The sequence below is a fragment of the Engraulis encrasicolus genome, chromosome 10 (assembly GCF_034702125.1).
Source record: "Engraulis encrasicolus isolate BLACKSEA-1 chromosome 10, IST_EnEncr_1.0, whole genome shotgun sequence".
In the NCBI taxonomy this organism is placed as follows: domain Eukaryota; kingdom Metazoa; phylum Chordata; class Actinopteri; order Clupeiformes; family Engraulidae; genus Engraulis; species Engraulis encrasicolus.
In genome coordinates, this window is record NC_085866.1 from 35,525,369 (window position 1) to 35,538,152 (window position 12,784).

At 42.3% G+C, this 12,784-nt stretch overlaps 3 protein-coding genes across 3 annotated transcripts in view; all 3 read right to left on the reverse strand.

The window, feature by feature from the left end:
* uxt (ubiquitously-expressed, prefoldin-like chaperone) overlaps nt 1-12,784 on the reverse strand; it is a 228,878-nt gene that overhangs the window by 94,461 nt on the left and 121,633 nt on the right. The window lies entirely within an intron of this gene.
* On the reverse strand, nt 2,513-6,118 carry pim2 (Pim-2 proto-oncogene, serine/threonine kinase). Its single transcript, XM_063208717.1, has 7 exons — nt 5,859-6,118; nt 5,390-5,490; nt 5,211-5,261; nt 4,426-4,649; nt 4,130-4,299; nt 3,832-4,008; nt 2,513-3,693 (listed from the first exon to the last, which is right to left on the reverse strand). Exons 1-7 carry the CDS (start codon nt 5,920-5,922, stop codon nt 3,548-3,550), a joined length of 933 nt encoding a protein of 310 aa, XP_063064787.1. The 5' UTR covers nt 5,923-6,118; the 3' UTR covers nt 2,513-3,547.
* otud5a (OTU deubiquitinase 5a) overlaps nt 7,128-12,784 on the reverse strand; it is a 43,910-nt gene continuing 38,253 nt past the window's right edge. Inside the window, exons 6-9 of the mRNA XM_063208716.1 lie at nt 12,535-12,720; nt 10,062-10,284; nt 8,770-8,889; nt 7,128-7,373 (exon numbers count right to left, since the gene is read on the reverse strand). Coding sequence (XP_063064786.1) covers nt 7,252-7,373; nt 8,770-8,889; nt 10,062-10,284; nt 12,535-12,720 — 651 coding nt within the window. The 3' untranslated portion in view covers nt 7,128-7,251. The remainder of the gene's footprint in view (nt 7,374-8,769; nt 8,890-10,061; nt 10,285-12,534; nt 12,721-12,784) is intronic.

The window sequence follows — 12,784 nt, forward strand, 5'->3', positions numbered from 1 at the left end:
TGTTTATTTCCAGAATGCATGCTGCTCATTCACTAATGTTACCTTTTTCATGAATACTTACCACCACCATCAAATTCAAAGTATTCATTATGACTGGAAAAATTGCACTTTTCATGCATGAAAAGGGGATCTGCTCCTTGGTCCGCCATTTTGAATTTCCAAAAATAGCCATTTTTAGCTGCAAAAATGACTGTACTTGGACCATACTAGAAAATATTTGTATTTAATACTTAATAAACTTTCATGTAAAGATCAAATTTGTCAATAGGCAGCCCAATTTCAATAAGCAGGATAGTTGCAGTACCTTTTTTGACCATTTCCTGCACAGTGTCCCTTTAATGTCTGTTTTGTGTATGTATGTCTTGCAATTGCCATTGTGTGCATTATGAGTAAGCTACTTGACACCTTAATTTCCCCTGGGGATCAGTAAAGTAACTACTCAGTAGCCTTCTATTAAGTACTATCTGGCTCTGGTTTAGCTGAGACTTACATTTTGTTTCCAGCAGGTGGCATAATAGGCCAAGATGTACCACTTCAAATAAAGGACTCTTCCATGCAGAGGTTCCCAAACTTTTCCCCTTGTGCACTCCCTTGTACATTTCAATGTGGTTGGCGCACCCCCTAAGCGAATGTTGCGCATTATGCTGTCATTTTGGGTAATTCTTATTTCCAATAGACCTGATGTTTTTTCTGACGTCAATACAATGGAACTTGTAGCATGACAAGTCTAGTCAATCATACTAAATTACACTTCAGATGGATCCTTCCAGCATACAATTTACTAAACAATTAAAAACTACAATGTTCATTAACACTGTATAAAAACACTCATCTCAGCCATTGCTCTTATTCAGCCCTTGTGGCAGGCCACGCAGCCCCAGGGGTCAGTGGCGGAACAATTGCACACCGGTCCCCAGGGCAAAACACTGATAGGGCCCCTCTTACAGCTCTGCCCCTGCCAGGGGTGCACGTACCCCAATTTGGGAAACCCTGGTTGGACGAATGAGTATACTTGACTACTAGAAAGGACTACTACTACTTACTGGTCAGGTTAGAGGTCAGGTCAGAGAAAGCAAGTGGAAGAAGGATTTTATGACTATTTATTTTGCCCTCAAAATAAAGACAAAGGGATTCTAGATCTACCTCTTAGATTGGGATATCTATTGTCTATCAATAAGCCAAGTGCCTTTGAATGTTGACAGAATGCACAATTTCTCACTCTTTCACAGTTGCCAATACATGGAAATGTCATCAGTCAAATACCTTAGTGCAGTTTTGAGTTATATAGCTGCAATTCATAAAAAGGTCTGGCTCAAAAGCTGTGGTCAAATGTATTGTGCTACAGACGCTCTGATCATATGGTGGGATGGTCACCTGTTAACAGCTGGCTGGGGAGATGTGTCAGGCTGATAATAAAGCCAAAAGAGAGCAGAGGTATATGGAAAAAAGTAGATGTAGAAGTGGAAGTAACAGTACTTGTCTCTTACAGATGTAATTACAACATTATTACTCAATCTTCCATATAGTGTATATGCCTGTTATCCCATTGTACCTAATAAGAAGGATACACTATAAGAGTAGGCTACTTCTACTTCATACACCACAGCAAGAGAGCGACTAGTGTTGATGGACTAGACTTGGTTGTGGAGTGGCCATAGTAGAGCAGTTCAGCAGTCTGGTGGCCTGGAGCTGGCCAATACATGCTGATAACAGTCGGACATTTCCCCAGTTGTTTGAAGTGTTCTGCTTCTTTGGGAGAACCTTCACTGTTGTTGTGAGTGAACTAGTTGGAAGAGTGGACCCTCATTTCAGGGGGAAACAAATCTTAACTCCTTATTTTTAACTTAGATCCAAATACAGAAAGCCCCATCTATTATTATTATTACTACAATAAATAATATCATTATTACTTCCTCCAGAACACTTCTGGCATTCTCGGAAGGCTTCTCATACATTTTGGCATGACAGTCTTGTTGTGTCTTTTTTGTTTACAAGGCGATACTGAAACTAATTGTCTGACATCCCCTGGGTACCCTGTTGAAGCACACACACACGCGCACGCACACACACACATTGTACTATACATCTTTCAATGGTGGAGGGGTTGACCTCAATAGTTGAGGGTGGCTTAAAGTGCACACATCCAGCAGGAGAGTCAGGATGCGGCATGGAGCAACTCTATGCATATCCAAAAAAGGAAGGCCTGGTCACACAACCAACTGTAGCTTCATTTGTATAAGCTTAGTGTGTGCCATATGAGCTTTCTGTGGTAAACCTGACCCCAGCATGGTCAAAAATACATTGGCTTAAATTAAGTATTACCTTATGAGGAATAATATGAATGTATTCATCCTTTGAGCCACTGGATGTGAACACTTGAGCTATAAGTATAGGATGATATTCCTATTGTTGGTCTATTTATTTTGATATCTGAAGTAGGCTAATTGCTCATATGACTGGACACTATCTACAGTATGTCAATTTACTGTAAGTGAAAACAGAGACAAAAATGTGATGTTAACAATGGCAAGCATTGTTTTATTTGCAAACTCTGTACAGTGTAAAGACATTCAGTATACTCTTATTTAAAAGATTTACAGTAAACAATACTCAAGTATTAACAATGCATTCCAACCCAGACTGACAAAGTCCAGATTAAAAAACAAAAAAACTTCAGGGTGACATTGCTTTTGCTGAGCTCCCTTTGACTTAGCACCTTGTGTTAAACAACCACTACAAGACAAGTGGACAAGTGTTTTTTCACACAAAAAAAACCAGGAGTTGTGAAGCCTTCCAAAACATTAATAATAAAAATAGACAATGACTTATTGGTTGTTTAGAATTCCACATTTGGCAGTAGAATTTGAAATTTCCCACATTTTTTTTTGAATACTTGTTGTTTAAAATAAGGCAACCCCAAAGCTTCTCAGCTACAATCTCATGTTTCATTAGTCCAGTGATGCCATTCCCAAAGCTCCAATGTACTCCAGGTCTTGTGAGGAGGATCAGTAGTGCTCTTTGTTATTGTTACGAAGGTGGGAATTTGAAATAGGATCCCTGGTCTTTGTTACCTCTTAAACAAGGTGAAAATTCCACAGATACAACCTGTAAAACCAGGTCTAAACAATGTATCAGTTTTGGTCTTACGGCAAAAAATGCTAACATTCTTGGCCTGAATTTGGATTTGAATACAATGGGAGGTATCAGCAACTTCTCTCTTGCTCTTTCTTATTTTGACCTTCAATAAATAACTTCTCTCTTCATATAAATATGTAACAAAATAAAACTCCCTAATAAATAAAAATAATAATCTTCCAATTTCCACAATTGTATAGCATTGACAACAAAACAAAACAAAATAATTTAACATGAGATAATCCTCCACATTGTGCTAGGACCAAATATTGGTTGTATCTCAATCCAAAACAGAACCCTCCTGCTTCAGTCAAAAGCACAGGAACTCATCATAAATTAACAGTCCGTTAGGAGAAAAACAACAAAAACAGACAGTGGGACTGAAAAAACAGCCCAGCACCGTCTGTATAAATTAGAGGCTTGGCATGATGTTCTGCTCCTCAGACAGATCTCCTAGATCATCACAGGTGTCCATCCAGGGATGTAGTAAGATCTCCTGCAGACTCGGCCGGTCCTCAGGCCGGTACTGTAAACACCACAGGATCAGCGACTGGCACTCTGGAGAGGAACAAGTAGCAAAGGACAGCCTTGGGTCAGTACTGGGTACACAATACAACACCATACAGGCTTTTATCTCCAAAGGCACATTGAGGTAACAAGGAAGATGAAGGGTAGTGGATGGGGGTGGAGGCTCACCTTTAGAGATGCGCTTGGTGAAACTAGGCTTGGCTTGCACAATCTCTCTGTCCCTTTCAAATGGGATGTCACCGCACACCATGTCAAAGAGGAGCACTCCGAGTGACCACACCGTGAGAGGCCTGGCCTGGTAGCTGTGGTTCACTATCCACTCAGGAGGACTGTACACTCTTGTTCCTGTAAACACAACAATGAATAAAGGGAAACTTATTAGTAAGACAGAACAGATATGAATCATGCGCTTGGTTTTCATGTTTGTGGTGCTAATGCGTTCCAAAATCAGATATAAACAATATACCTTCAAAATCTGTGTAATTTCCATCTTTCAGGAGAGCACCAGATCCAAAGTCGATGATCTTGACTTTTCCAGTGCGTGTGTCCACGAGCACGTTCTCATCCTTGATGTCCCTATGTACAATCCCCCGCGACTCACAGAACTGCAGGGCCTCAACAATCTGCCTCAGAAACCTACAACACAAGGGACAACATATCAGATGTGGTCAGATGACAAACCAATGCTCTTAGCTAGGTCAATCTCACAATAACAATAACAGAGTAGTCTGTTTGTAGGCCTACTCTGAACTGAAGGCCTACCTTTGGGCAATGTGCTCCTCGAGACATCCCCGCTCTGTGATGAAGTCGAAGAGATCTTGACACGGCTGTGGCCTCTCAAAGACGATGAGGAAGCCTCGGTCTGGAACCTCGAACCAATCCAACATCCTAATGACCCCGCAGTGGGCTTTGCCTTGACTTGGTCCACTACCACTCAGACGCAGAAGCAGAGCAATCTCCATGGGGACAAGGTTTGGTTCATCGGGCTGTAACAAATAGGTAGAGAATGTGGTTATTCACATGTCATTAGGCCTACATGTACTATAGCATAGAGTACATTCAGCCAAGTTGGCTGAGCCAACATAGATGATTTGGCATAGACTTTCTGAGGACGGTGTAACTCCGGGTAGGCCTATTACTAATGACACAATAACACTGCAATAAACTGGTGAAAATAATCAACACAGTGTAATAACAACAGACTTAGTGTGTTATTTGATTGTGAACACGATTAACTGCCCATTAGCCTATCAGAATAACAACTGACGCATTTAGCCTTTTCTCTTTGAAAAGGGTTTGTCCTGGGGGAAATACCAGCGCGTTTCAAAACATTGTTTTGGAAAGCTCGTCATTGCTACGTCATCCAAAACAAACGGGTTTTTCCTTCCCGCTAATTTCCCACCGCTAGAGGGCGCACTACACAGAACTATGGCGCACTAACACCTCTGATGTGAGAGCGAGTGCATTGTAGACAATGAATGTGGGTGTTGAGATCAAACAAAAACAACAAAGAAAACTTGGGATGAAAATAAATAAATAAATCTTACCAGTGTCGCCCACTGCTGTACTCTATCAGATGATATCTGTTTAATTGCAACCTGAAATGAAAGGAACGCTTTGGTTAATTCACGGAATTAAAAGCAAACGACAACATTCTATTGTATTCAATCCCAAATACTCAAAGTAACCAAATACATTTCCCCTGAGAGAAATTTCCCACACACACCTGCAACCCGTCTGAGATGCGTTGACCGGCAAACACAGACCCGAAACCGCCGCTCCCCAGAAGGGAACCAAGCTGATACTGCTTCTCAAAGGGCTCCTTGCCTGTTGTTTGCGGGGAGAAGTGGGAGTTAGTTTAGTCGCCGGGCGGAAAAAATAAACAATAAGCACAGGCGCATACTGTATAGCCCACTATTACATGCTAACTAACTAAACTAGAGTAGCCCATGTTATCCGGGCAGTCGATGTGATCATCGGGGGGCAGATAACAACAGAAAGTGAAGTAAAATGTCCTGTGAATGTGATAGTGTATTATTTTCGGGCGTGTGGTAGATGCAATTAAGTTAAGTAGCTTACAAGACAGACTCGTAATAAGGGCGGATACCTAGTCCAGGCTATTCGTTTTGAAATATTGATATCAACGTTGTAATAGTTGGGCTTCATTGTAAAAAAAATAAAGGGATTTCGCTTACCAATTTTGCTCCTTCCATCCTCCGTTTGCTCCAAATGTATATCAACAATGAGGTTGTCCAACATTTTGATAGCTTTCAAAAAAATCGAAAAAACACAAACACTGAATGATCAGGATATAATCCAATATCGACCCAAAATCCAGTTTAGTAAATCCACCAGAACTCCATTTAAATTCGCAAGTACGTTGGCGCGATGTTAGCGAAGCGAACGCATGTCAGAATGTGCTCTCTCAAAGTTTGTTGCCGTTTTAAGTTTACATCGGTAGCCACGCCCAGTCAAAAAACAGTGACCTATCAGAGCCATTTCCTTCATAGTATTTTGAATAGTCATCCAATCGTAGCGCATCTTAATTTACATATTTGAATATTAATGAGACAATGTTTGGTTTTTCTCCGAATCCAACTGCTCAATCAGCTTCCAGTAAAGTAGCGCCGCGCGCGCCTTTCTTGAGGAAGGAAGAAGGCAGGTCATTAGGAGTGGATCTATTTAATATTCTTTAGAAAAAAAGATACAACATCGTAGGCTACGTTAATACGTGCTTGTTTTTAGTTACGCTATTTCGAGCCCCAAAGGCAATTGTTGAGCTTCCATACACACAGTCAGATCAACTGCACCAGTTTCCCACGCATCAAAATTTGGTTATTATGTATCACTCAATCGAATCCTCGAATTCCCTGGGAACGTTTGGTCTACACACACTGTTCGTTTCTGCACCTAGAGGCCTTCTCCGAGGGCAACAATGAACAGATACAGTTTCAAAAAGTGACTTTAGATCATTCACAACATTACCATTATTTATTTATTTTCGGCTAAGCTTCCTTTCCATCAAATAGTTGGGAAATCATTATATTAAATAACGGGGCCATCAATAGAATGCAAAACAATGGTAGGGGCTACGTCCGTTCATGTCACATATGGGTCTCACCAAGCCAGAATATAATAACACAAGATTTTCTAGATTCATCCACCCCCAAAATAAATAAGCAACGCAAACAAAAACAACGAAGAACTCCAAAGAATTCCAGAAAATATTTCTTCAGAAAGTTCTCCTTTATTATTCCCAGAAAAAGGTATTTTCATCCAAAACAATAAAACAAGCTTATATTAATCATTAAGAGTATAATGTTTGACATGATATCTTAATTAAGTCTTTTCTCTTTTTTAATGGTATTTGTGTGTTTAACATGCACCTAAAGAAGTCCAATGATGGTGTCAATGGTATTAGAAAGAGGAGGAGTGAGGTGGGGAAGGGCTTGTAGAGTCTGGCAATGAATGGAGGGTCTTTATTGGTGGATGGGTAGAGGTAAAGATGGAAGATAAAGAACGAGTGAAGGAAAAGACAGGAATTGGTCTCCTGTGTTGTGCCCGTCTCCGTGCAGCTTGCTGCCTCCATCAACTGCTGTCCGGAGAAGGTTCTCTATGTGTCGAATTCTTCTTCATGCTGTCGAGGTACTCTTGTTGTGAAACCGCCAAGACCGAGGCCAGAATCTCGTCATCCTCCCAGTCTGTCAAACCTGCCAGACAAATTGTATTTAGTGAAAGTTGAAGGTGAAGATTGTGCACAGATGCAGGACAAAGGGCGACTGTAGTTTTCTGAGTGAGAAGTCTGCACACTTTTTATTGTCTTTTATTATTTCATGGCAGAATTACGTTTCGACTGCAACAGTCTTCATCAGACTTCAACAGAATCTGTCAAAACGTAATCCAGCCATGAAATAATAAAAGACAACCAAAAGGATTTTAAGTGTGTGCGGACTTCTCACTCAGAAAACTACAAATCGTATTTAGTGGTCATAATAACACAACACATATGGCATCCTAACAAAATATACTTATATACTAGTAATGTTTTGATAATTCTTTGACGGATATAATACACAAATATTGGTCGGTGAATGCATTTAAGAGAAATCATATTTAGAGGTCTTACTCTTAACATAACACACGTGTGGTCTTGAAAATATACACTTTCATAACACTTTCTACACTAGTCGTATCTTCAGCATTCTTTGATGAGACACTGATAAGGCATAGCCAAATCATCTGTCTCCTGCTGCCAACTGAGAATAATAGAAGAGAGCGATCCATCATTCTTGCCCATTTGATCTTTGAGTCTTTGAGTCTGGTCGGTGAATGCTTTAGGGAGATACATACATATTCTGGCAAGGATCAAATAGATTTTAATGAGCTCTTTAGCCCATCTGTGGAAAAAAACCCTCAATAACTGTAATAGTACTATATCCAACTAGAGTGAGCACATTATTCCAGTAGATTCGTGTTTTTGTGTGAAAACGAGATAAAACAGTCCATCTCCAAGGGGAATACCAGACGTGGTGACTAACATCTGATTCTGAGATTAATTCTGTGACCAATTTGCTTTTTCCACAGCCATCGGCACTATAAACTCTCAAACAATATCAAAGGTAGGGGATATTTGCTTACTATATAAGACACTGAAATATTAACACACCATTTTGTGTCTATTGCTCTTTGTAAAACTACCAGATGCTTTGCGCGCACCAGGGTCATCCAGTTTATGGTGCACACAATTCTACATTGCCAAGTGCTTCATCACTTCCTTCCCCCAACAGAGTTCTTTCATATCAGTCACTAAATCAGAGTTACAACATCTTTCATTCACATGATAAACCACCACTTCCATCTTTCCACAAAGACTTGTGAAACACGGACCTCCGTCTAATATAGAAACCCTTTGACTTAATGTACATCCTACAGGCGAAACATAACTCTCTACCCTTAACGAAAGGATGAGGAGGAAATGTAAAATGCAAAGCTATGTAACATCAACAAAACGATTTGTTATCAACTGATTCAAATCTTTATGAATGAGCTGGATGATCCGGGTGACTGTATGCCAGGCAACAGCAGTTGGCATGGCCTTGCCCTCACCAAAGGCAGTGGGTGACATTTCCTGCATGATGGCGCGATACTCCAGCGCTGGGTAGAGGGACGCCAGGGAGGATGAGGTGGGCCGGTCTGGACCCCCTACGCATGCCTGGTTACTGGGCCCTGCAACACAGCCATAGAAAACAACAGCAGCAGCAGCGTTAGAGATCACCTGCTCACAGCTGATAAGGTCAGTCTTGCATTGTCACACAGACACTCATGAGAACCAGTCACCTCAGCAACAGCTGGACAGACGAGACAAAGAAAAAAAATGCCCACAAGGAAACAATTCAGCCCGATATAGTCCGAGTTATTTCCTCCTCGGCCTTCCTTTGGGCTCTTTATTGAGACAGCGATCAGAGTTCCTGGTTTGTTATGTCAGTGTGAGCTATGAAACAGGTGTGAAATACAACCGACTGGTACACGGACACTAAATATTGACAGAGAAGTTCCTTTCTGAGGTGACCGGGTTCACGTTTCTAAAGTTGAATCATGCTTGACACAATTTGGAGAATCTGCCCACCTAGTGAGACAAAGGATGGATTTTTATTCCAACCTCATACTATCTCACGCTCCTATTACACTCATGTCTCGCTTAACTGTTCTAAATAAAGGCACAAGTACTAGACCTTTTTCTAGTTAAGTTTAAAGTAATGCTTCAGTAAAGCTAAATTCAGTGGCTCATCCATTTTTTTGCCCAGAAAATAGACACAATATTTCATTTATTTCTGCATATCTTGTACTGAAAGGGAATGTGTGTATGTCCAGTATATGAGTTCAGCCCTTAGCCTTGTAATGTGACAATTGCTAATGACTTCTAGGTCACTATCTAGGTCAGGGTAAGGGTATTCTCTGGCCAAAGTTAAGTATTGATAAAATTGACAATAAAAAGAACCTTGAACCCTTGAACAATCCACTATGTTTGGGACAATCCCAGTCCATGTCCACGTGGTACGCAAGGCGAGGGGGGTTTGGAGAAGGCCACCATGGCTCCGGCTGAGGGCGGCTTGAAAAGAGTTACTATATTTATCTGTTGTTTAGCTGACTATGTAAGCTTTCTGGAACATACATTCTGAATGTATTGTATTGTAAAGGATCTAAGGGTATGTGAATATGCCCAGTATGTGAAGTCACCCCTTGCATTGCATACAGTATAACAACACCTACGTACTTCTCCAGTCTTTAAGTCGGAAATGTGTATCCCCTCACCAAATGATATATTGAACCAATTGACAATCAAACAATCTTGAGCTCCTGAACACCGTATGTTTGGCAGCATGCGAGTGTGTGCCCACCTGGTGCGCAAGGCGAGGGGGGTTTGGAGAAGGTCGGGGCGGCTCCGGCCTGTGAGGGGGGCGAAGGGGGCTTAGCAGCGGCGTCTGAGTGCGAGTGGGCGGGCTCGGAGGTCTCGGGGGAGGGGGCAGAGCTGCGTTGGCGCGGCGAGCGGGCGCTCCACTCCTCCAGCCCGCTGGACGCCGCTGCAGTGGCTGAGCTGCAGGTCGCTGTGGCTTTACGAGGCTGGACACACACACACACACACACAATGTGGTAGAAAGTTAGACTCATATATATAGACACGCTCTCGCTCTCGCTCTCGCGCTCTCTCTCTCTCTCTCTCTCTCTCTCTCTCTCTCTCTCTCTCTCTCTCTCTCTCTCTCTCTCTCTCTCTCTCTCCATCTCACACTCTGTCTCTCACACGCATACACACAAACACACACACACACACACACACACACACACACACACACACACACACACACACACACACACACACACACACACACACACACACACACACACACACACACACACACACACACAGTGGAACACACTCATCTATAGACATACAAACACATCACTCAACACATTCTATGAAGCCATGCACAGTAGCTCCACAATGACATGTACATAGTGGGTAGGATGAGTCAGACATGGAGTCTTTGGCCTTTTCAACCAGATGCCAAGGTTTGTATACACATACACAGTTATTAATTCTTGGCTTAAACCGAAGACAATGCAAACAGGCTTTACAGCAGCTCTGGCAGATAAAAGGCGCCATGTATTTGTCCACATGCAAAAGTGTTATCTTGAACCTACGGACGTACATCTGAGTGTGTTTAAGTCTGTGGGTGTGTGTGTGTGTGTGTGTGTGTGTAGTTGCATATACAATAATAAGGAGTTACTGGCAGTAGCGTCTGTCATAAATGGCAGTTGTAACTCAATAAGAACTACTTTCGCTGTCATAGTAAGTTACACCCTTTTGATGGACAGGGATACAACACTCCTCAACTATAAATGTATTATGCTATGTCATGAAGTGCTATAAATGTGTAACTCAAGGCATCTTATTAGCACACGCCCGACTCAGTCGACTATAGTATTTACATACTACTGTTTAGACAGGTGAATGACACCTGTACACATGTATTGGAAGGTCACATCGTCTATGTGTTAAGTGCTGCCGCTAGATCACCAAAGTGTTTTACTACGAAGTTCCCTTGAGCCTGAGACACAAAATTCAAACGAGGCAATAAAATGCCTAATCTCCTCTGAGGCTTTTGACTGCTGACTGATCTTGTTTGCCCTATATTGGCAATAAGCCCTACGGGCCAATGCTTCTGGAGTCAAACCGCTTACTACTACGCTGCACGCCGAGACTTTCACTGCGTTAGGCACACCTAAAGGCAAAGGAGAGTGCCAAAAAAAGCAGAGTGTGGGAAACTATGATCGGCGTAAAGGGCCTACCCTCGCAGGAATGGCAGCCGTGAGGATTAGTCCTTATGCACTTGACTGATGAGAAAGATATGTTTGGCAGCTGGCATCGCAATCTGTTCGATGCGGCAAATGGCAAATGATGTGGAAGAATGCACAGATACCTTTCTTGCACAAAACAAACTGACAACTACTTAGGCACACGTGTTAACAGAGTAACTGCTTAAATGGAGCAGCTTGCTGCAGAGTTGACCATTCAAGTTTCACAAAATCCTGCCTCGTAATTGGTCAAGCCCTTTTCTGAAACAGGTGATCCCAATGAGCACACCAACCACCTGCATGTATATGCAGTCGGACACCTTGATTTCCCCTGAGAAAGTGAAGTAGCTCTTCCCTGCATTGCTATGGTGTGTCTGTCCTACTGTCATGCTTGAGTAGTGTGCCTCACTCACCTATCGTCAATACAATGTCACTACTCTACTTTAGTCTAGTGCGTCATCACACTGTACTGTCCCTGCGTAGTCCCTGTGTCTTCATCTATCGTGCCTGCTTCTCTTGGTCTACTCTACTCTACTCTACTCTACTCTACTCTACTCTACTCTACTCTACTCTACTCTTTGTTACATTGTTATAACATGTCTGTTATAATCAGGGCACTTTTTCATCACCAGCCAAATTGCCTAGTATATGTTAATCTCACTAGCCAAACAAACACTCACCAATGGGTCAAAATGGCTAGTAAGTTGGTCTTTTCTACCAATCAGACTAAAATTTTCCAATCATTTGGCCGTTTGACTGGTATTAATTTAGAGCTCTATAATGCAGTAGTTCTCTGTGTGGTGTATTCTCTATGTCTTCACCTGTCGCGCCTGTTTCTCTTGGTCTACTCCACTCTACTCTACTATAAGATGTCTGTTATAATGCAGTAGATCTCTGTGTGGTGAATTCCTGTGTCCTCACCTGTCGTGCCTGCCTCTCTTGATCTACTCCACTCTACTATAAGATGTCTGTTATAATGCAGTAGATCTCTGTGTGGTGTAGTCCCTGTGTCCTCACCTGTCGTGCCTGTTTCTCTTGGTCCCGGAGCCACTGCAGGTAGGACTCGCGTGCCACCTGCTCCTCGATGGCCTCGTTGGTGGCCTCCCAGTCCGTGGCCCTCTTCTTGTCCTCCAGCATCTGCTGCTCGATCCACGACTCCTCCGACGTCTTGATGGCGTTCTTCATCAGCGACTGGTCTGCATACTGGAGACAGGGAAACAGGTATTAACCCATTGATGCCTGAAGCATCTGCAGAAATGGGTGCTAA